Raw genomic sequence first — 22761 nt, 5'->3', positions numbered from 1 at the left:
TGAAAACTCTAAAATACTTTTTTGTTCTGCACTATAATGCAAATTAACTGATACTTAGGGTGAGGCAGACCGCCAGTCCACAATTTATAGCGACTGAACTGAGAAACCTACCTTCTTCGCTTTAGCAAAAATCCCAATATTTCGACCCCAAAGAATTATTAATTATTAGCATAAAGAATTTCCCAGAATGGCACTTTTGGAGGGGGGGTCAGTTTTGAAAAATTTCAAATGTAAAGGTAGGTCGAGCCTTACCTCATTTTAAATGTTTCAATTCACTGATCACTTTGAAAAAAGTTTAAATTTATTTTTGTATATTGGATGGTCCAAAATGTCAAAGTTGTAAGGTATCACAGTTTTTTACTGCTACCTCATTAAAGATTTTAGTAATCCAAATTTTTATCCAAGGTTACCAAAGAAGTACTTTATCTACAAATATGGTAGTTGTCACTGTTTAGTACATTTACAATTTTTTTTTTAATAGTTCAAATCTTTTATATTTTAAACTCGTTAAACTTAAAAAATTCAAATAGTAAAGTATGACTTGCATTACACGTATCAATAGCTATCTCAAAACCTAAAATTTTGTGTATTTAAAATTTGGCTTTATCTTAGATTATTTAGAATGGCACCAAAAAATACTAATTTTCACAACGCATTGTTGGAAATTTAGTATGCCGTTGTGTTTTAATTATTATTAAACTATCATGTTTCTGTTATACAGCAAGCATGCAAAGCTGTGAATAACAGTAGTATTCTTCAAAAAAGTAGTATTCTTTAAAAGAGAAACCCATCACTCACTTATCACTAAACTTGATGACTAAACTTACTAAACTTGTTGACGTTAAACTTTTAGTTTCATATAATACCTTAGTGAGCTTAAATTTAGCACACCCGTTACCTGAGCAGTTAATGGGAAAACTAAAGTAGTGGTTTCCACAATTTCACATCCTAACATAGAAATTTGTGAAAACTGTGAAATATTTAGTACCAACTTTAAGTACCTCAACACAGCTAAAAAAGACCTTTGTGTTTTTGCCTAAAACCACTCCAAATATGTCAAAAGCGATGTTTATACCTTCCAGTCGGGTCCTACACATGTTTGGCATCTCACTGTAATAAATTTGTTTTATATATATGATATTAAAATTATATATATATATATATATATATATATATAATATATATATATATATATATATATATATATATCCAGAAACATGCAGCAAAACGAACAACCTACCTAAAATTTTAATATCTTTTGCAATCATGGCAAAGTGATCTAGAATATTTGAAATTATTACTAAACACCATTTCAGTTTCATGGATCAACTTTTTTTAATAGCATTTTACAGTATCTTTCTTTGAAGTAAAACTTTTCCTGTGCGAAAGTCATAGCGTTCAATCTTGTCACCAATGTGGAAATTCTGTATCCACTCCCTCCCCTCCTACTATGGTAGTAATCTCCCTATTGAATTCACTTGGTTACCTCAACGAACAATAGCTAACATTTTCTAAGCGACTGTGATGTAAGGCAGAAACTAACCAAGAATTAACGCTCTGAAATGATAAATCCCATGCCAAATGACAAAGAACCCATGTTATTGATCTCATCTCGATATCAGGCAACCTAAGCAGAGTAGCCTGCATGCTACCAATTCACAAGCACTTCTATCTACCTACACAAGATCATCTGTGTCAAACAGTTGCTACCCTGCAGCAGATCCTCAGCGGTCACAGCTACCTTGCCACTTACATCATTTGATGCTTAATAGGAACAAAGATGTAAACTTGTAACTTGTTAATGTAAAACAAAGAGGATCGATAAATATTCATGGAAATTTCAGAGGAGCATTTTTATTATCCAATCAAGATACAAACGAATACATCTACCCTTGTGGGACTACACCCTTAAGTCTACACCAGCTAGCACCGCTACCTAGAATCAAACATCTGGAAAAAATACTACTATAAATCATTTTTCAGGGTGAATACCTGAAAGTAAGTCCTGACAATGAGACAGCCTGCTTCAAACAATCCAGAGTTGTCTGAGGACCCCAATTCAACTTATCAAACAATAGAAGGTCAGCTAACGTAAAAGAATTGATCCACTATCTCTCAAACATCACAATGAGGCAATACAAATTCAAGGACAATGTAATCACGCCTCAGTCACGTGATGAAACTGTGACATCTTACCTCCATTCCATAGACCATTAATTTCGTCAAATGATCTTGATACTTTTTAACTCTTCTTATACCATAAAAATGTTAGCACTCACATTAAGTTAAATGCTTAAGACTGTGACTTTCTCAGCAGATCCATTATCAATTCTAACAAGACTCTAGCACTGAAACCAAGATGTTATGTAGATGACTATCAATGTGTGATGTCTATCAATGACATGATCATGAAAGATCAAAAGATGATTGGCAGAACATTGTTTCATTTCTTAGCAATTAAAATTGGTGTGTATTACACAAAATAGCCTATTGGGCTTTAAAATACTTAAAACAGAATTTATCTGATTTATAAAGTTTTTCAGATGTACATTTGAGACACTACGTAGTTACCATTAAATTAGTATAAAGGAGTGTTTAATATTATTTTTTAAATTTGTAATTAAATTACATAACTACCTTAATAAACTCGGATAGTAAGCAGTGAAATTATTCATTTTACGATTGTTATATTTAAACGGTTGTTTGGCAATTAATTGTCAGACATGAGAAATTTTTCTTTAGTCTTTGTTTCCTAAATTCATTTAGTTTGGCATTTCTTAAGACTGATAAGACAGATAAGTACATTTTACATAACTAAACATTGCTTAATCACACATTCAAATAAGCCATTATTAGAATAATTCTTACTGATCAGTCCTCAATATTATTCTGTCAAAACAAAGAAAGAAAGAAATAGATTGGACATACGCAAGTGGCAAGTGAAGCCAGGTCAGAACGGGTTCACAAATAGAAGTCCAGAAAGCCATCTACTAACAAACGTCGAAACTTCACTAATTCACTAATTTTACTTGTGCAAATTATTGTAGTATACTAATATTCTGTATACTTCAACAACGTTCATTTAGTTTAGTTTAGTGGAATTTTAAATATTTTAGGAAAACAATTAAAAATTTTTAATGTAGTTTGATGTATTTTTTAATTTTTTCTGGGCTCTATCAAAATTTAAAAAAATATAAACTTCATTGTCTTTATTAACTACCTATATACATCATGTAAAAGCAATAAACTATTTGGAAAGACATCCATTGTCCAATAACTGCCCATCGTATTTTCATAATTTTTGATATTTTTTGCAATAGAGTGAAGAATATTATACATATTCCATATATTGTTGAAACAAAAGTAAAAAACATGTTTTCAGTAAAAAGAATTTACCAAATGTTTATGTATTTTTAGGGTTTTTGCAATAATATAATATGAAAGGCCATATAAAACTAGCCAATTTCATGTATTATTCATTTTATAGTGTGAAATAAAATATTATACGGCCTTTAATAATGAAATAAAAAGTAACATTTTGTTTAAAAAGCAAGGGTTGAAAAAAATTAATTAACTTTTATACATTTTTTGTAATTTTACTGAACATAGTTTGTAATAAAATGTAATACTTGAGTAGTAATTAATTTAGTTTTTAACTAAAATTAACAAAAATAATTCTCCAAATAAAACTTATATCCCCATTAAAAAGTTAATGTTATATACTGCATTTTTTTAGTTTATCATTTACTATACTATATAAAAGATAATTAAAATGTTAAAAAATTTCATAAACATGTTTTTGAGATATAACGTTGTAATATATTCCTCAAATAAAACACTATCTGTTAACGCCTGCTCTACCACTCTGGTCTGCTGTCAAGGAAAGGTACAGACACTTTTGTCTACTATCCTGCTGGTAAAAGCTAATCTCATCATTGACACAGTTTTCATCGAATATTTCTATAATTATTTCATGAAAAATATTAACTATAACAAATGTTAGAATTGCTGAAAAGAATGCAATGTTCCTAACAAAAATTAACCACTTAGCAGAAAACCAGTTAAAAATAATATGTTTCCACTTCAAAATAATCCACTACAGTGCAGTTATGCAAACAATAAGTACTATAGTAACTAATATACAGGGTGATTCATGAAGTTCTCCCCCCACTTCTACAGCACATTGTACTAGTAAAAATAATGAAAAAATGTTATATAAACATAGGTCCGAAAACGCTTCGTTAGCGAGTTACAGCTAGCGAAAGATTTTGCCTGAATTCCTGGGTAAAGAGTAAAATAAAGCCATACATGAACTTTTGGAAAGGTTTAATTAAGTAAGAAATATCGTGGATTCTTATGTATTTTTACCTGATAAAGCTAATAAAATAGGTTTCAGAACTGTACCTGTAGTAGTTTTTGAGGGATTCAGGGTTAAATGCAAAAAAATTGGGGCACGAAACAATGTTTTTTTAAGTTTGATGTACAATAACTTTGTTAAATTGGTAATAAATACATAAAATCAACAAACATTAATTGTAGAGAATTTAATTCTGAGAAAATTGATATAATCAAAGTCTAAAATAAAACAGAAATAAGTAACAAAAAATCGATTTTATTTCAGTATAATACATTACTAGTTTTAAGCAAAAATTAATCAAGGTTGGGCCAAACCGTACGCACCTTTTTATAATAGATGTTCGAAAATGAGGCCATAATTATCAATACATTTTGCAGCACGTTTGTGTATTACTTTTGTTGCGTTTCTTAATTTTTCAGGACTTCCCTGTATCTGCACAGCCGAATCCATAATACGGGCAATTAATTCATCACGAGAATTCACTTTTGTCTTGTATACAATGTCTTTCATCCATCCCCAGATGCAATAATCCAATGGAGATAGATCTGGTGATCTTGGTGGCCAAGGGTGAGGCCCTCCACGACCAATCCAGTGTCCAGGAAATTGATGATTTAAGTAAGCAGAAACGGCACGTGAAAAGTGGGGAGGTGCTTCCGTAATGCTGGAAGTACAAATTTTGTCCTGAGATGTAAAGGAACATTCTCTAACAGCTGCGGCAACTCTTCTTGAAGGAAATGCAAATAGAACTCAGCATTTAGGCGTCCAGGTAATATGAAAGGTCCAATCAGCCGATTGTGCAAAAGGCCACACCAGACATTGACGCTAAATCGGTGTTGAAAGTTCTGTTCCACTACCTCATGTGGATTTTCTTCTGCCCATGAGTGTTCATTGTGCAAGTTATTGACACCATCCCGAGTGAATTGTGCCTCATCCGTAAACAAAATACGCTTTGTAGAGTTGATTATTAATATTCAAAAAGTTGCAAAACTCCAAGCGAAGCGGACCATCCCCTAGCTGTAGATGTTGAACCGTTTGTTTATGAAACGGATAAAAATTTGTTTCGATTAAGTGACCTCCACACCGTTGACTGCGAAACTCCTATCCGCCTACAAATACGTCGTGTACTTACACCTGGACTGCGATGAACAGCATTAATAACAATATCATCATCAAGTTGGACAGCTCGTTCATAATTGGTTCTAGTACTTGGTAGTGATCCTGTTTTCCCGAAGAGTACGAAAAGTTCCTGAAATTGTTTTGGTATCTGGAATCCTCCTATTAGGGTAACGTAGTTCATATTCTTCTACAGCAGCTCTAGCATTACCATTACAGTAGCCCAAAATAAAAAACCATATCAGCGTATTCCTCTGATGTAAATAAGTAAGGCATTTTTTCGCTGAATAAACAATCGAATTATAACTCACAGAAAAATTGCATTTAATAACACGATTCACAAGAACCCGATCTCCTGCTGTAGCTTGCAAAACACCACTAATACACAGTTCTAACGTAACAGTACAGAATACCATTGTTGATCAGCTGTTATTCGTGCGTTACCAACTTAGAAATTAATTAAAACAAAAAACTGCATTTCGATGATTAGTAAACAGTAATGGGAAAATGTTTGTTTCATTTATTTTCGAACATTTGATGTAATTTTTATAAAAAAAAATACAACGTAATAAAACATGATATTTTTATTTTACAAACAAATTTATTTAACAGTTAATCTTGTTTTCTCAATTTATCTCATCATTAAGGAACAAACATTTTGTTTTTGTTTTATTTTAACTAAATACTGTACGGTATTTCTTTACAGCTAGTAATGTATTATACTGAATAAAATCGATTTTTTGGTACTTATTTCTGTTTTATTTTAGACTTTTGATTATATCAATTTTCTCAGAATTAAATTCTCTACAATTAATGTCTGTTGATTTTTATGTATTTATTACCAATTTAACAAAGTTATTGTACATCAAACTTAAAAAAACATTGTTTCGTGCCCCAATTTTTTGCATTTAACCCTGAATCCCTCAAAAACTACTACAGGTTACAGTTCTGAAACCTATTTTATTAGCTTTATCAGGTAAAAATACATAAGAATCCACGATATTTCTTACTTAATTAACCTTTCCAAAAGTTCAGTATGGCTTTATTTTACTCTTTACCCAGGAATTCAGGCAAAATCTTTCGCTAGCTGTAACTCGCTAACGAAGCGTTTTCGGACCTATGTTTATATAACATTTTTTCATTATTTTTACTAGTACAATGTGCTGTAGAAGTGGGGGGAGAACTTCATGAATCACCCTGTATACTTTTTCAATCTCGTTTGCATCCAAACACGCAATATCGGCACATATAAAAAAACACCAATGGTAACGTAGAGGAAAGCCAGGTATAAGATGGTTCTTGCTGACATTAAAAAAATATCTGCGAAGGTGAATGACGGGGTGCGTGGTGCTGATTGGTGACTAGGGTGTGCAGTATACAGGGAGTGTGCAATTCTGTATAAGAGTGATTATAAAAAACAATTATTTTATATTAATTTGTATTGTAAATTATAAATAGAACTGAACACTTTTGAAAACTATTCAATATAAAAAAAAAAAATTGTATTGTAATATCACTATGTTAAAAGTTTAATTTGACATATTGAAGTGTACTATATTACGTATCTATAGAAACTGTTAGGTTGCTGAAGGGAGTGGAGGGAGGAACTTGTCTCAGGTTTTGGTTTGGAGGATTTCTTGATTTTGTTACCTAAACCTGAGATAGTCCCTCCCTCCACTCCCTTCAGCAAGCTAACAGTTTCCATAGATATATAACTTAGTACTCAATACACTATCAACAGTTATACAGTGATAACAGTGCATAGAAAAAATTGAAAAAGTGAATTGGCAAACCTGCTTCCTAAATTGACTCAGCAACCCAAAGTGAATTGACATCTAGAATGCTCTCTATTGATGGAGAAAGATTGCAGTACAATTGAAAATGTCTAATTGTGAGTAAAATATGTGTACTTTTATATGTTCATTACAAAATCAGTGGAACCTAAAAGGTAGTGTTCAAGTTAAGCTTGCTGATTTTTCTATCAACTAGTAACAATTGTTTCATAAGATGTAACTCATTCTTTATTCTCTCATTATTAACCTTGATCAACTTAGCTGCCTTTTTTATCATAGTAACTGGGTGTTTAAGTGTTGTTGGGAGTCTAAAAGTTTTTAAAGAGTTAAAAAGCATTGGGAAATGGAATCCGGAACACAATTACTAACAAAAGAAACAACATAAAGAATTTATGATGAGTTTGAAGAGCACAGAACAGTGAAAACGTGCATTAGGAGCTACAGGGTTGAATAAATTACATACAGAACACTAAAAGTAAGTTTCAATGATGGATATTTTTACAAAATTGTATAATATATCTTAGCCATTATTTTTAAACAAGTATTTTGAAAGCTAATAAGTAAAAAAAACACACATTTCCAAAGACTTCTTAATGCATTAAAATGGAGATGATCGAAAAAGGTATCTTTTTTTTAGTTAGTGGTTTCATGAATAATGTAATATATGATAGACTGAAAATTTGGTAATTTAGTTTTTGAAGTAAATTGATAAATTAATAGACAACTGTATTTACTGAGTTGATTCTAATTTACACAGATTACAGGGGATGTGCTTCAATGGATGTAGACTCACTACCTTACAGCAGAATCAATGGCTTCATCGGTAAAGAAGTTTTAATAACATTAGTATAAAGCTAGATAAAGATAGAATTTGTCCATAAATCCATAGTTTCCATTGCTCAGCAATCTAATTCATCTTAAGGCATCAATTATTTCAAAAAATAATACATATGGGGATTTTGAAGTGGTGAGGAGTTAATTTAGATCTACATTTATCTGAAAAAAATTCTTTATGTTTCCTTAAGGTGTTTGCTACTTTGCGTTCAAATGAATCAGTCGGGTCTTTATTTAAAACTGTATATTTGCCAGTATTTAAAGTTTCCGTAATCTTTAGCCAGCCGTCACGATTACCATTGGCTAGTCCCTCTGGTCAGTCGTAGGTGGTTAGTAGACGAGTGAAGACGTATTGTGACCTGTATTCCGTAGTTTAGTTTTAATGATTAGTGTTTTGTAAGGTTTTGTACTAAGTGCATGTCTTTAGTGTTAGTGAAGTTGACAAACAACATGTAGGTTGTGATTCTTGACTTAGGCGTGCCACAACGCTTTAGTAGGATTTGTTTATTTTAACCTAGTTTGTAATTATGTATTAGGTTAGTTCTTTACCTGAAGAAGAGATCAGATTGCAGATCTCGAAACGTAGTGTTACTGTTTTCTTGTTTCACTGAACGATGGCAAATGTCCGGAAAAATCCTGTTTCCTTCACAAAACACAAATCTCGTATCACATAGGTCTCGGAAACTTACTTTGGTCAAAAAGCGTATATTTCCCAGTCCTTGTCATATATTTCAGGTCTAAGATATTCCCAGTACCATAGTAGAGTTTGCCTTGTTGTTATGATGAAGAAAATGTATATATACTTACATAGGACCGAGATGCCTACTTCGGTTAAAAAGTGCCTTGACATAAGACCGTTTAAATTCACTTACCTACTATGTTACAGGTTAGCTTGCCATATTGCCTCGATTAAAATACTATATACGTTTGATTATATAGTTCTCGGAAATCTATTTTGGTCAAAATCGTGTTGGCATAGTTGAGTTTGCTAGGACTGAAAAGCCTATTACGACCTAGGGGAAGTCCTACCTACTTCTTATGTACTTCCGGTATAAGGGGGAAATCCTTATTAATGTTATGCAACATTCCAAAATTATCGTTTTTAAAGTTTTGCGTTACACTTGTCTTTTGGACTGTAGCCAGGGAAAGAATGAATCGTTAAGGTATGTTAGTATTCATTTCTCTGTTTTTCCGTAAGCCATTGTTAAAATGTAATATCATAATGTCAAGGAAGCCCACCAGTTTAAAGTAACTTATGTGAAAACATTCATAACTTTGTTCATTAAGGTTAGTTTTATAACAGTATTTAATGCATTAGATGATTTTAATTCGTCACTGGCGCAATCTGGAGTAAAATTTATATATTAATGTTTTATTTACTATCTGCATTACACTACCGATCAAGCACTGTTTACTTATTATTGATAAAATTCAAATGTAAACAGATGTTTCAGAAAGTTTGTCGAACTATAGCTGTCAGCAGCTGTCAAAATACGTTTCGTTCTTATCATAACATTTGAATGTAAATAAACTAATTTTTTAATTTGAATTCGACTTTATTTGGTGAAATGAATGTGTTATGGGTGGTAAAAAGCACGCTAAATGTTAATTCAGACCAAAAGCTAAACCTATTCCAAAATTTCAGCACAATCCGTATAGCAGTTTCAGCGTGATTCGAGGACAAACCTCCAAACATCCAAATATCAAAACATTCAAACTTTCGCATTTATAATATTAGTAGGATCAATTATTAATACTTACGTTTACATTCATTAACACTTTCATGGTAATAGTTTGATCATGTGTTTAAACCTAAAAGTGGGAATCGAGCGAACCTGGCGATCAAATTATGCATTGCTTTTGGGAATGAAAAATGTTATATACACACATACATATAATATATATATACATATGTATATATTAAAAAAACAAGACAGAAGGTACTTATTTGTGACAAAAAGTGAAAAATATACTAAAAAAAAATTAATTTCCTACCTTAATGTAAGTGCAGAGAGCATCGCCTTTTGGAAGAGAGGTTTGGGGATCAAGGTAGATCTTGACTTTCATCTTGCCGCTGTCGATGTCTCGCATGACCAAACCACACTTCTGCATCACATCCACAAACTCTGATTCCGTAATGTCCATAGGCAGACCACTCACATACACTTTCGTTGATTCCTCACCAACATCGAACCAAGCTGGAAAAATAATCTTCTTCAAATAAAATATAAAATTACTGTAATAGATTCCCTTTCAACATGGAATTTTTTTATATTTCAAATGTAAAACCTCTCAAATAATTTTAAAGTTCGCAGTACCAACCTATATTTTATAGAGCATGAAAAAAATCTTAATTCAGCACTAAGCTTGTTATATTAGCCAACTCATTCTAAAGTCATGAAAAAGCTTTATTGAGATTTGGTAAAACCTGAGTTATTAAGTGTTTCGCAAGGAGTATGTAGTGCTGGAACAAAAATTTTAATCATGTCCAGTCTAAAATTTCAAAAGGGTTTCTGCAAGGTTATTGACACTAGATTAGGTATTATTTGACACTTTTATTTCTACTAATGATGTATAGTGAAAACTGGCAACGCACTGAGATATCTACATTGTATTCAACTGAAAAAAAAAACTCAAAGAGATCATTGCTGTGACAAAGGAAACAAGACAGGCCAGAAAACTTTTAAAGGAAGTAAATGAAAAGAACAAAAAATCAAAATTAAGACCAAGACTACGATAATGGCAAGTTTTGATAAATAATTCAACTTGTTATTTTGCATACAAAAGTTCCTTACAATTTTCCGTATAATGTTTTAATACTAATGCACATTTTTCTCCAAGAGTACAGTCAGTATGGCAGAAATTTGTTGTAATAATGATAGATATTTATTTTTTATTTATCTGGTCGTATTATTGTGAGTTAGGCATTCACCAGAGTACTTTTCTGAGAAGGATAACAATTGGGATGCGGTCTCAAATTATCAGCCATGAAGATATCGCTAAAGTTGACCATGGTGGGCGAGAAACACACTACATTTGTGCACTCTTTACGATTCTTTTCTTGTTTACTCCCTTCTTGTCCACGAATCTCTTCACTCACCTAATACAAATGAGCACTTAAATTATGAACACTCTGACTGTTATTAGTTGTTAAAGCTCTTAGGCAATTTGGCTCTCTTAACATATCATGAGCTGTAGGGTAATGGATCTAACAAGATATGGATGAATTTCAGGCAGAGGTACTTGGTAAAGGGATACGAATCTCCTGAGATTGAACCTTGAATTTTAGTTATCTTTAACAGGGCAATTTTAATTTCATCCTATTATCAGATGTCCAGGAATGTATATAGATAACCAAATAAACTGGAACCAACATACAGAATATATAAGCAAGAGGCTTTCTAGAGTTATTTACCTGTTAGGTCGCCTTAAGAGTGCTGTTCCAAAAAACTATGTGAGGACTGCCTATTTTGCGTATTTCCAAGCAGTTTTTTCGATATGGTTTAATATTTTGGGGCAACTGCTCAGGAACTGAAGACATCTTAATTCTTCAAAAAAAAAGCTATTAGAGTAATGACTAATTCTCAACCGCTGGAACATTGTAAACCACTTTTTATTCTGTTAGAGATTCAAACGGTTATCAATCTATATATATTTGATTTAATTAATTATATTCTAAAAAATCCAAAATTTTTAAAATTTAACAACGAAATTCATTCATACAATACAAGAACTAAAAACAATGCTGCAATTGGTTATCACTGCCTCAGTAAAACCTTAAATAATCACATGGTGACATCGCTGAAAATCTATAATTTTTTTAGAACCTCTGGTAAATAAGTATCCACATAAAACCTTCACTAAGCTTTTTTATAGTTGGCTTTTGAAACACCCTTTCTATAGTTTAGACGAGTTTATGGAATTAAAAAACATTACATTTTAAATATATAATAATTGTTATATGTAAATTTTTGACAATTGTATATTTACTATTTAATTTATATATCTAGGCCTAGTTTATTTTAAATTAACCTTCACTGACTAATTTATGTTACTATAGGTGAACCGCTAATAAAGAAACCTGCGCAGAAGAAGCAAATATTTGAGCAGCACAGCGCAGGAGGGGGCCCCCCTCCAGCGGGGGAAAGTGGCGAGTGGGCGGAGCATCTTCTTGTCAGCTGTTTAAATCTTGTCTTGCTCGCGCCATATTGTTTATACTGCAGTTACTTACTTGGACCATTCAATTCGAACGAGTCAGTCAGGTGAACGAGTGATCCAGATCGGAGAGTGTTTTTCAAAAGATCCGTTCACTTTGAAAGTTTTGTTCAATTTGGCCTGGCAACTGAATAAATTTGATACTTTTTTCCAAATCATATAGTACAATAAAACACATATACACGTTTTGCAACAAACGTAAGCAAATATATACAATGTCTGAAATCATGTATCAGAGTGTAAGAATACGGTACTTATACGTAGTTAATTATTTCTTATTATAATAAACCTTGCATTAATTCTATTTAATTTAATTAAAATTTGAAATAAGAAGAGTAGTATAACCGGGATAAGCCTACATGGGCCTAGGACCTGTGCGTAGGCTCTGGTCGTGAATATTGGAACTCAAAACTAATAATAGAACAAATGATTTTATAAGTAAAAATAGTAGTTTAGTAATTTTTTATATTATTAATGGTTTTTGAATTTATTTTTAATCCGGCTCGATGGCAATGACAACAGTGACCACGCAGGCAATTGATGAGTCACACTGATAATGATACGTAACTGAGTATAAATCTAGTTTTGCTGCACTGTCGTATCAAGTATTAGTTATGGACGTTATGGTAATTATAGTGAAGGACAGACCGAATAACAATAAATAGCGAGGAAGGGTTAGAAGTTCAGCGATAACAAGGGAATATAAGTCTATATACTTCTTCGCCATCTAACAATAGTAACCCATCCTTCACGCGTTTTTAAACCAGTAAAGATTAGGTAATTGAAACACATAAGCGAAGTTGTAACTCAAACACACGTTACGGCACAACACATGAGAAATATAATACAAATTTGTTACGCTGAATGTTTTTTTTTAATATAGAAACTGTAATGACGACTTGTTGCGAGTAACATGTGTTATGAGTATAAGTTGCGAGTAACATAGTATGAAAATTAATGTATAAGTAAATAAGAATGGTTTTGATTAACAAATTTCTTATAGTCATTAGTTCTTCCTCGAAGAAAATTAATTGTAAAGAATATGTTGTACTCTTAAAGAACATTATTTTTAGTATCGTTTTTTGTTCAAAAATAATGGCTCAAGAATAGTTTTGGAAGCAGCACCATGGACTATAATACCAAATGAAAGTTGGGATTGAACGAAAGCAAAATAGACCACTTTAATTTCCTTATCTGTGAGTACTTCTCGTAATTGTTCTATAAGATCTGTCTTCGAAAAAAAAAAACTGTTATATTTGAGCCATTAGAGTTCGCCAAGTTCTGACCCACATTAGTAAAGAATTTATTAAATTCGGTAGCTACTTTAAGCTTAATTTTGTCATTGAATAATTTGGTATTTGGCAAATATTTATTTAGGGAAGAAACTTTGTCCTCTACCACTCAATTTAATTAAAACCCCCCAAAACATATTTAAATCACCATTAGCTTGGTCGAATTTATCACAAAAATAATATTTTTTAGTTGCTTTAAATTTCTGCTTAAAATTTTCCTGCAATTGACATAGCAGGTTTTAAGCTCCACATTAAATGGTTGCTTTTTCACTGCTTTACGTAATTTATCTCTTTGTCTTATAGCATGGACTAAATCTGAAGTATCCGTGGTTTTAGCTTTTTTTGACCTCGTTTTAAATTTATTCGATTGCCTATTGAAATTGTAATAATATTCTGAAGTTGTAATGTAAAAACATTAACATTAGTGCTGTTAAAAATTTATTGCCAATTAGCATTTGAAAGGTTATCATGTGGTAACACATGGTCGCTGTAGGTGCGATGTGCAGGGTCGATCTGAGAGGAGGCGTTCTGTGTAGTAGTGTGCGTAATATTATTTTAATGACTCAGCCTGGGTATTATGAAAATTGGTGGTAACTTAATCGATTTAAACGTTTAAAATGTGTTGTTATTTATAAAAATAAATTATTTTCAAACAATGCGATGTGTTTGTTTGATATTTGGTAATTTATTGAAACATTTGTAGTGAAATAATCTTATGATAAATCAAAGGCATATTAATCAACCAAGTCCATTGTTCTTAAGTATTAACGTTTAAAATATGTAGTAATGCATATAGTAACATACAGTTAATTTTTGTTAATCATTTCTATTAATAATATATATTTACATTTACTAGATTCCTGAAACAATACATTTATTGTTACTGTCCATTCACTGTAAAATATGTTGTTTCTTCCTCTATCCGAACACATTTTTGCAAGCAGATCCTTTCGTTCACTTGGTCATTACATCCAGTCGTTCATTCGTTCATTTTGTTCAGTAAACACGATGACCGGTAAAACACGCTCTAGAGGGAAGGCTTAGTAACTCTGTACTGACCGGTTCAACTGAACGGGTCGCAGCAGTGAACGATACCGACTGAGCCGGATTAGTCAGCTGATTTTATTAGATTGAAATAGAATGAGTTGCCGAGCAGTGGTGGGGATGCTTGGAGGGGCCGCCGAGGGTTATTTACCCCACCCTGCGTGAACTCAAATCAACCAAGGTTTTTTTGTTAGCGGTTTACCTATAAAGCACTGTTTTTCTCTTTTTTTAATGTTAGTTTAAGTTTAAATTATTTTGACCATGCCCTGGGCTGCAATATGACATTGTCAATGATTGTAAGAATTTGAACGACAAATAAAGATTTATTTATAGAATGTTGGCACTGAAAGAGTTCAAAGTTCTGAGAACATGAACAATTAACCTTCAGAGATTACTTTAGTAAATGAGCCACTAATAACAGGATTTTCCTATAAATGAAAAATTCAGTAAACCTGGTTCTTGAGGGGCTTTTCTCTTGACAGCGTCAGCAGCCGGTGGTGGAGGCGGCTCTGGCTTCTGTTCTTCTGATGGCTTGTCTTCAGTAGGATCAACAAATCCATAACTCATCTGATACTGCGCTAAGAAGTCGTCATCAACCTGTAATTCATATTAGTTTATAATCTGTTCATTCCATAATATACAATTATTTTGAATCTGAAAACATAAAACAGTATTTGATAAACGGTTTTTTTTAAGTATTTAAGATATCTAAGAGAAAAATACAAATATTCACGAGAGAATTAATAAATAGTTATGATCTTCCAAATTCCTATAAAAAATACATCTATGTGTATGAAAACCTTAACAATTAATTGTATAAAAACTCAAACCAGTCTTCTATAACTCTAAAATATAAACTTGTGCAAATCATTTGATTAAAACTATAACTTATTATATTCCAGGAAGAAAAATGATTCCTAAAGGATTAAGAAATTCAATTTAAAGTATACAATAAAAAGATTAAATTTATTTTTGGACGATATATATTATTTATTTTTCAAGTATAACAATGCTTAATTATTTTATGACGGATTATATGTCATCCAAACATTAGATTAAAATAGATACTACAAATGAGTAAGATAGTTGGAAGAGTGCAATGCCATACATCAGAGAGTAACAAATTTCAAAGCTAAGTATTTTCTGAAAGGCTACGTATTACAAAATTTTATGTTAATATATCTTTGATGTGCAGCGTGTTTTTTTATGTTTATTTAATATCAAATAATTGACATTAATAAAAGATAAAAAATAATAAGATTCAATAAAAAATCTCAGAGTAAAATTGTGTCTAAACTTGTCATTCATTCACTTGCAATAGCATGAAATAAAACAATTTTGTTTTAGTGATTTTATATACATATAGACAAGATGGTATCTATATAGTTGCATAATTATAAACACATATGTATTTATAGTATTTAATTTTATAATTTATAGATTATTTAATACATTATCAGTTATAAAATAGCATAAATAGGACAAAATTATGGACAACATCCGATAAGAATATAACCCAGTTTAACGCGGGCGTAACTGCATTTACGAAGTTGTTATTGTTACAAATCCCACATATATACAATTATATGAGGTGTGTTTTTTCGAGTATTTTGAAGTATCGCGAATTTTGATTTTTCGCGGGTTACGTATATACGAATTTCGATTTTTTTTTTTTTTTTTTTGTGGTGTTATGTTGGTACATATGTCTCTCACTTATGTTGACAATTTCGGCCATTTTGAATGTTCAGTTAATTGTTGACAGCTGCTTTGCTTGTACGTCTTTTGGTTCGTCTTTAATTTTTACCTATTCAAAAAAAATGGAAACAAAGAACCTGTATCAAATTTTGTGTGGAAAACAAAATTAAAGTGCGCGGATGCATTCCAAATGTTCCGAAAAGCAACGTTTATCGGTGGTACAAAATGTTTTTAGAAGGCCGAGAAGATGTCAATACATAGAAATAAGATAAAATATAACACTATTCTTGTATTTACTGTGCAAAATATGAATAAAGATGATTGATTGATGTGAACGACGAAGAGCGTGCCGGACGCCCGATCACTTCAACAACAGACGAAAAAATTGATGAAGTGCTGAAGAAAATGGTATTGGCCAATCGTCGAATCACCGTTAGAAAAATTGCCAAGAACCTAGGCATATCGTTTGGCTTGTGCCATTCGGATTTTAATCAGTAATTTGGGCATGAGACGGGTCGCCGCAAAATTCGTGCAAAAATTGCTCAATTTCGATCAAAAACAGCGTCGTATGAACATTTCTAATGAGATGTAGGAATCTGTCCGCGACGACCCGAATTTGCTCCAGAGGGTCATAACTGGTGACGAATCGTGGGTTTATGGTTATGACGTAGAAACCAAAGCTCAATCATCTCAATGGAAGCTGCCGCACGAACCAAGACCACAAGTGTATAATATCCCAGGGGGATTACTTTGAAGGGGACAAAACAGATATTCACAAATAAATAAATAAATTTTGAAAATACACAAAATTTGCGATACTTTTGAACACACCTCGTATATTAGACATGATTCAATGAAATAGGTATGAATGGACTAACAAGAGGCTAGGTTGGATAACAAACAGGTGTCTGAGTGGCCACCACAACAACCCAATCCAACTCAGTAACCTACCATAATTTGAATTTTAATGCAAGCCACAACATTCCTCATTTAACTTAATTAAATTTCTACAGGTCTTAGCACAATGTGTCTTTATCATTAAATTTCTACAAGATGAGGTTTAGAATTATGTGAGAGTGTGCATGGTATGTTTTCTTAGTTCAAATTTCCTATGGATTATCACTCCAGTTATACGACAAATGAAGATAATGTAGGTCGTTAGTCGTGAATAAAGAAATAAGTACTGACATTTCTAAATTTACCACCCAAAATAATCTCATAAAAACTACTGTTTATACCTTAGGAAACCAAGCATTTTTCTCCTTGTCCCAAAAGTATTTTGATCCATCAGAAGGGTCTGTGTATGTATGAGTGTCATTTTCATACCCATAATGACCTTTGGACATATCCTGCTTTGTGATCTCTTTTGATTTATTTTTCGCATCATCTTGGTTATCTTCATCGTCATCAGAGTCTTGTTCTTCATCCACATTCTTTGCAGCTTTCTTCTCCTTGTTTAGTTCTTTCCACTCATTCGTATCAACATCCCAAAATATACTCAATATCTGCAAATTCATAAATTATTAATTGGTTTACAAGTTTAGCATCTGACAATGGGTAATGGATACAACTAGTTACTTTGATTTTATTGATTCTGACACTGGATTTTTATATATTTAAGGTACGGAGAAGCTCTAGCTATTTCAGATACACCAGACTTCTCTAATTGTCCAGTTCAACTAGAAGCAGATACCTAGTGATAAAATATTGTCCTTGAACATTAATGCTTAACCCTTTGACTGTTGGCTTTTTAACAGTGCCCTAAAATGTAACTTATTGAGTTATCTTTATCGTGTCTATTAACCCTTTGGCTGCTAAGAATTTTTTGACATGTTATCCCAAAAGTGCTAAGCCAAAAAATGGTGAATTTGTAGAGTTTTACTAAAAAAATCATAAGTTCCTCAAATTTTAACCTATTTCATTGATTTATGTTTTGTTTTTTTAGTATAATATATGTAAGAAAATAAAAAAGTAATACATTTTGAAAAATACAAAACTATGTAAACAAATAAATATATATATATATATATATATATAATTAAATTTAACTTTTATTTTTTTAAATACATTTTTACCTAAAACCATATGTTGTTTTGAGTAAATACTGAAATTTTCATGCAAAAATATAGATTTTTACTTATGTAATGAAAAAAAACACAAAATCTTACCCTGTGCTATCTAGATCACAGCTGTTTTTGCTGTTAGTGTACTATAAAAAAAAAACAGCAAATACAAGTGTTGTTATTATTTTTAAGGAAAAGTAAACTTATTCAACTGTCATTTACCGCAATCCGCGTGTAAATAACGTATTATTTAGTGCTGGAAAAAAAAAATTCGCAACAACGAAATATTGTTCCATAGCATTTTTCGGAACAAAGGCCAACTATGATATATCATTGCATAGCATTTTTCGGCACGATTACCAAAAACTACATATCGTTGCATAGCAGCCAAAGGGTTAAAACAAAACTAATACATAAAAAAATTAGTTTCTAACAACATTTCTACAACAGATGGATAAAACCATATTTTGTTATTCATTCAGATGAACTACAGGAACACAAGATTACGGCTTCTCAGGTTTCATTAGAAATTCTTAAGAGTGTATTTTTAAGTGTTCTGAAATGAATGACAGCCACAATCATTTTGCATGAAAATGCACAAAACCAAAAAGAAACTGAGAAAAACAATTAGGTGCGAACCATCAGGGAAAAAAGAAACTAATGAAAGCATTTCCAACCATTTTCTCTAGATCACTACGTGCTAAAATAGTTAAATTCTCGAAATACCTAGATTGTAAAGTTATCCAATGGGTAATTTTGAGTAAATATTGGGTCAACATCTTTTATATTTTTTATTACAATCAGGCAGTCTTTAGAAAGTAAGAAACATGAAAATTAAGTGTTCCATCAATGATGTTAAGCGATAAGATGGTTCATTTCCCACGTGCCGTGCCACTTCTTATCTCGTCTGGCCTGAAAAGAGATTGAGAAATTTAAGTGATCTGAGTTTGATTTTTAGATACTATCTCAAGGGGTGTTTTTTATTTATCTGCCAGAAGTATGGAGTGACGGCAAAAGCTCCTCCAAAACCTGGACTGAGGGGCAGGAGACTTTGTAATCAGTATTTAATAATTTGGCATGAGAAAGTACCAATCACAAATGTCCCTGGCCATCCTGCATTGTTGGCACATCAAGAAAAACACTGCTCGAAATAGTACCTAAATTCAAACTAAGGCCATGTTATCTATCTAATCTCAATGAGTATTGCATACATTAAATATATTAGGTAAGGTTAAATTTACACTTTAATCTATCTAAAATAGACTCGCCATCACACAAAGAACAACACATGGACTCTTATCGCTCAGCAATATCAACAATTGATTAACCCATTGGCTTATACATATTTTTACTATCAGCTCAACTGGAGTTATGCTATTAAAAATGCTAAAAGCGTAAGAGTTTTGTTATATGTTTATAAAAAATTTATTTTTCAAGTTATTTGGTTATATTTTATATCTTTTTGGATTAACATGAAATGGGCTTTAATAATAAATAGATAGTAATATATTTTGTCATAATTTAAAAATAATAATGCTGCACAAACTAAAAAAGTTTTGGAATTTTTTAAATTAAAAAATTATTTTTTTTTACTCAAATAATATAAAATAAAAAAACCTCATTGTTGCTTTTATTTTATTTTAAATGTATTTCTCTACCTAGAAATACTAGAATATGTGTATATGCATAGTTTGTCAGAATAAATGTTTTTTTCTAAATACTGAAAATTCCAAGAATTTTGATTTTTTTCTCTTGTAGTACACTAATATTCTTATAGTAATTTATTATTCATTTAAATTTCAATTAATTGTAGTACTGCAGTTTTCTTATGTGTTACAACAATATTAGTCAAATTTATACTAACATTTGGTTGAAAAAGGAGTTAAAAAAAAATTATTTAGATGGCGCTGTACTTGTCACGGAAACGGTTCCGTGATATAAATTTTGAGCCCAGACTAGCTGTCACGGAACCGTTCCGTGATACAAGGCCAATGGGTTAATCTTTATGTTTCTTAATTTCTAAGGACTGCCTGATCATCATACTAAAATATAAAAGAAATTGAAGTTGACCCAATAATTGCTCAGAATTACCTCCAAATGTGATTTTGATTCTTATAAAATAGAATTTATGGTATTTTTAATTGAGTGCAACATACTAGTTTCTTTGTCAGTATACTTGTATGTTTTCCCATCATATTCATAATCCTTGTCGGAGAATGAACCAGGAGAGTCTCTTGCCACCCATTCTTTTTTGACGTCATCCCAAACAAATTGACACTTAGACTCAGGTTCAGTGTAGATGCAGATTCCATCCTCGTAATGTAAATTATCTTCATTAAGAGCTTGGTTTTCTGGAGCCATTTTATCCTTATCCTCAACTGTAGAGCTTTGCTCCAGAGTCCCAGACTTTGCATGATCTGCATCTGAGTTTTTCACTTCACTTTCCTGTTTCATTTCAATGCTTTCTTCAGTGTCACTTCCTGATTTTACTAGGGCATCTTCTTTAATAATCTTCTCTGCATTCCCCTGATAATCCATTTCTCTACTGTATCTGCAAATCTGTGAATTAAAACAAAACTATTATCATTCTTATCTCAAGTGATCAAACATGTATGATTTTTATTTCAATTATCTTACCTTGACCTACATCAACATTACCACAATAGAATCATAGTATATCCTTAAAAACAGTAAAATGTAGTTAAATGTTAAACTGTTTTGTTTGTTACATTTTATAGATACACAACATAGATAGTTTTGATATAACGTAATTTGTGTCAATATTTTTGTTTCTATAGTTTATATAGTCATATACATGATTCTATTGTGATAGTGGCCTCTTATTATACTGCAGCCTTATTTAATATTGTTAGCTGTGTTTCAAAAAACTTAAAATATAACTGCCCTTGGGTATTATTTCTGTTTATTATTTCTTCTTTAAATAAACAAGAAGAAATAAAACTTTGATACAAATGTATTTTTATCTCTACAAGCATGCTAATTGTATCTAGACAAATTTCCCACAGTACTTAAGGATTAATACCAGTTCAACCAGTAATCCTGTAATTTATTGCCATTTTAATAACTGTTGAAAACTTAAGGATTATAAGACAAGATGAAATAAATTAATAGTCAGTGTAAGGCTGATAGAATAGGTTAGAGTTGCTACAATACCACTTTAATGGTGCCGAGAGACTTTAATAAGCGGCCTACACTGGTTATTCGGTTGTTTTTTATCGAACAATTTTATATATTATCCAACTTTGATATGTATAAACCATACACAATAAGAGTTATAATAAATTAACGTAACAAAAAAAATCTTGTACATTACAATTTCAAAAACATAAATTTAACACTAACATTACAAAACAACAAAAGCCAACTTGGCATGGCTAGACTTAAACAACAAAGATAGCCTACCTTACAATATTTGTAACTTGCCCAGCTTGATATCAATGAGCAACCGCTTTTGTCAAATGGAGGAAAGAATTCTCCACATGGCTTACCAGGAGTCAAACCCGCATGTTTGAAGCCACTTAAATAAAGCTCGCCACTTTGTGAGAAATATCTCATATATTTTTTTCATATTCATCACCATTTTCAAATGTCTCAAAATACTAGTTACTTCTTGCTGTTTAATTGTTTACATTAAAATTACTATAAGTAATAAGTTGAAATCATATGCTAAGTTAAATAAATTGTAATATCGAACTATTCCTTCGGATAAAAACATTGAAACCATTCGATAAAACAATCGAAAAAACGAGTGTAGGTTGATTATTAAAAGTCTACTCCTAAGCTTATTGAGTAAGTCTATATTTTTAGAAACCAAACATAAAAATGGTTTTCCTGAGGATAGGACTGCTAGAAAATTGGATGAATTCCCAATGTAATTACAATAAGCTGTCAAAAACTGTAGGCTAAATACCTGGTTAATGTTTTGAAGTTAGAAAAGATATGAATATACCTGATTAGGAACATTTTAGCAAAGATTCTCACAAAACAAATAATGTATTCCTAACCAATAACAAAGTACAGTTATGTGATACCACATTCTATTATTTTGTTGGGGGAGTTAGAAGACAAATAAAATTGTAGGCCAATATAAAAATAATTAGAAAATTAGTGTTATTAAATAACAACAACCACAAAACACATCCATACGAACTGGTGATAATAATAATTTAACCACAAAAAAAATGTAATTTTGTTACAAGAAATTTAATTCTCAATTTAATCACCAAGTTAGGATAACTTACTTGTAATTTGGCAATCGGCAGATAGTTGAGGTTATGTTTTTAGTTTTTAAACAATCGTGCATCAACATCAACAGTCAACTCCTCGAGGAATGT

The 22761-nt window shown here is 31.5% G+C and overlaps 1 protein-coding gene across 1 annotated transcript; it reads right to left on the bottom strand.

Moving 5' to 3' along the window:
* Positions 1-1900: 1900 nt before the first annotated feature.
* LOC124372227 lies at positions 1901-20968 on the bottom strand. The gene is made up of 6 exons (XM_046830603.1): positions 20563-20968; positions 19084-19106; positions 17582-17848; positions 15101-15245; positions 10093-10295; positions 1901-1936 (listed from the first exon to the last, which is right to left on the bottom strand). Exons 1-6 carry the CDS (start codon positions 20942-20944, stop codon positions 1901-1903), a joined length of 1056 nt encoding a protein of 351 aa, XP_046686559.1. The 5' UTR covers positions 20945-20968.
* Between the last annotated feature and the right edge of the window lie 1793 nt (positions 20969-22761).

Source organism: Homalodisca vitripennis, unplaced genomic scaffold (genome assembly GCF_021130785.1).
Source record: "Homalodisca vitripennis isolate AUS2020 unplaced genomic scaffold, UT_GWSS_2.1 ScUCBcl_2773;HRSCAF=7858, whole genome shotgun sequence".
Taxonomy (NCBI): Eukaryota; Metazoa; Arthropoda; class Insecta; order Hemiptera; family Cicadellidae; genus Homalodisca; species Homalodisca vitripennis.
This window is presented reverse-complemented; position numbering and strand designations above follow the sequence as displayed.

What these genes read in the sequence shown, in the direction of transcription:
- LOC124372227 (XM_046830603.1), bottom strand. Translation starts at nt 20,944, where the DNA reads ATGGATTATCAGGGGAATGCAGAGAAGATTATTAAAGAAGATGCCCTA. An exon ending in GTAGTGATCTAGAGAAAATG is followed by an intron (nt 17,849 to 19,083) that starts GTTGGAAATGCT and finishes ATGAATTTGCAG; the next exon opens with ATATTGAGTATATTTTGGGA. An exon ending in CTCTCTGCACTTACATTAAG is followed by an intron (nt 1,937 to 10,092) that starts GTAGGAAATTAA and finishes GTTTGATTCTAG; the next exon opens with GTAGCGGTGCTAGCTGGTGT.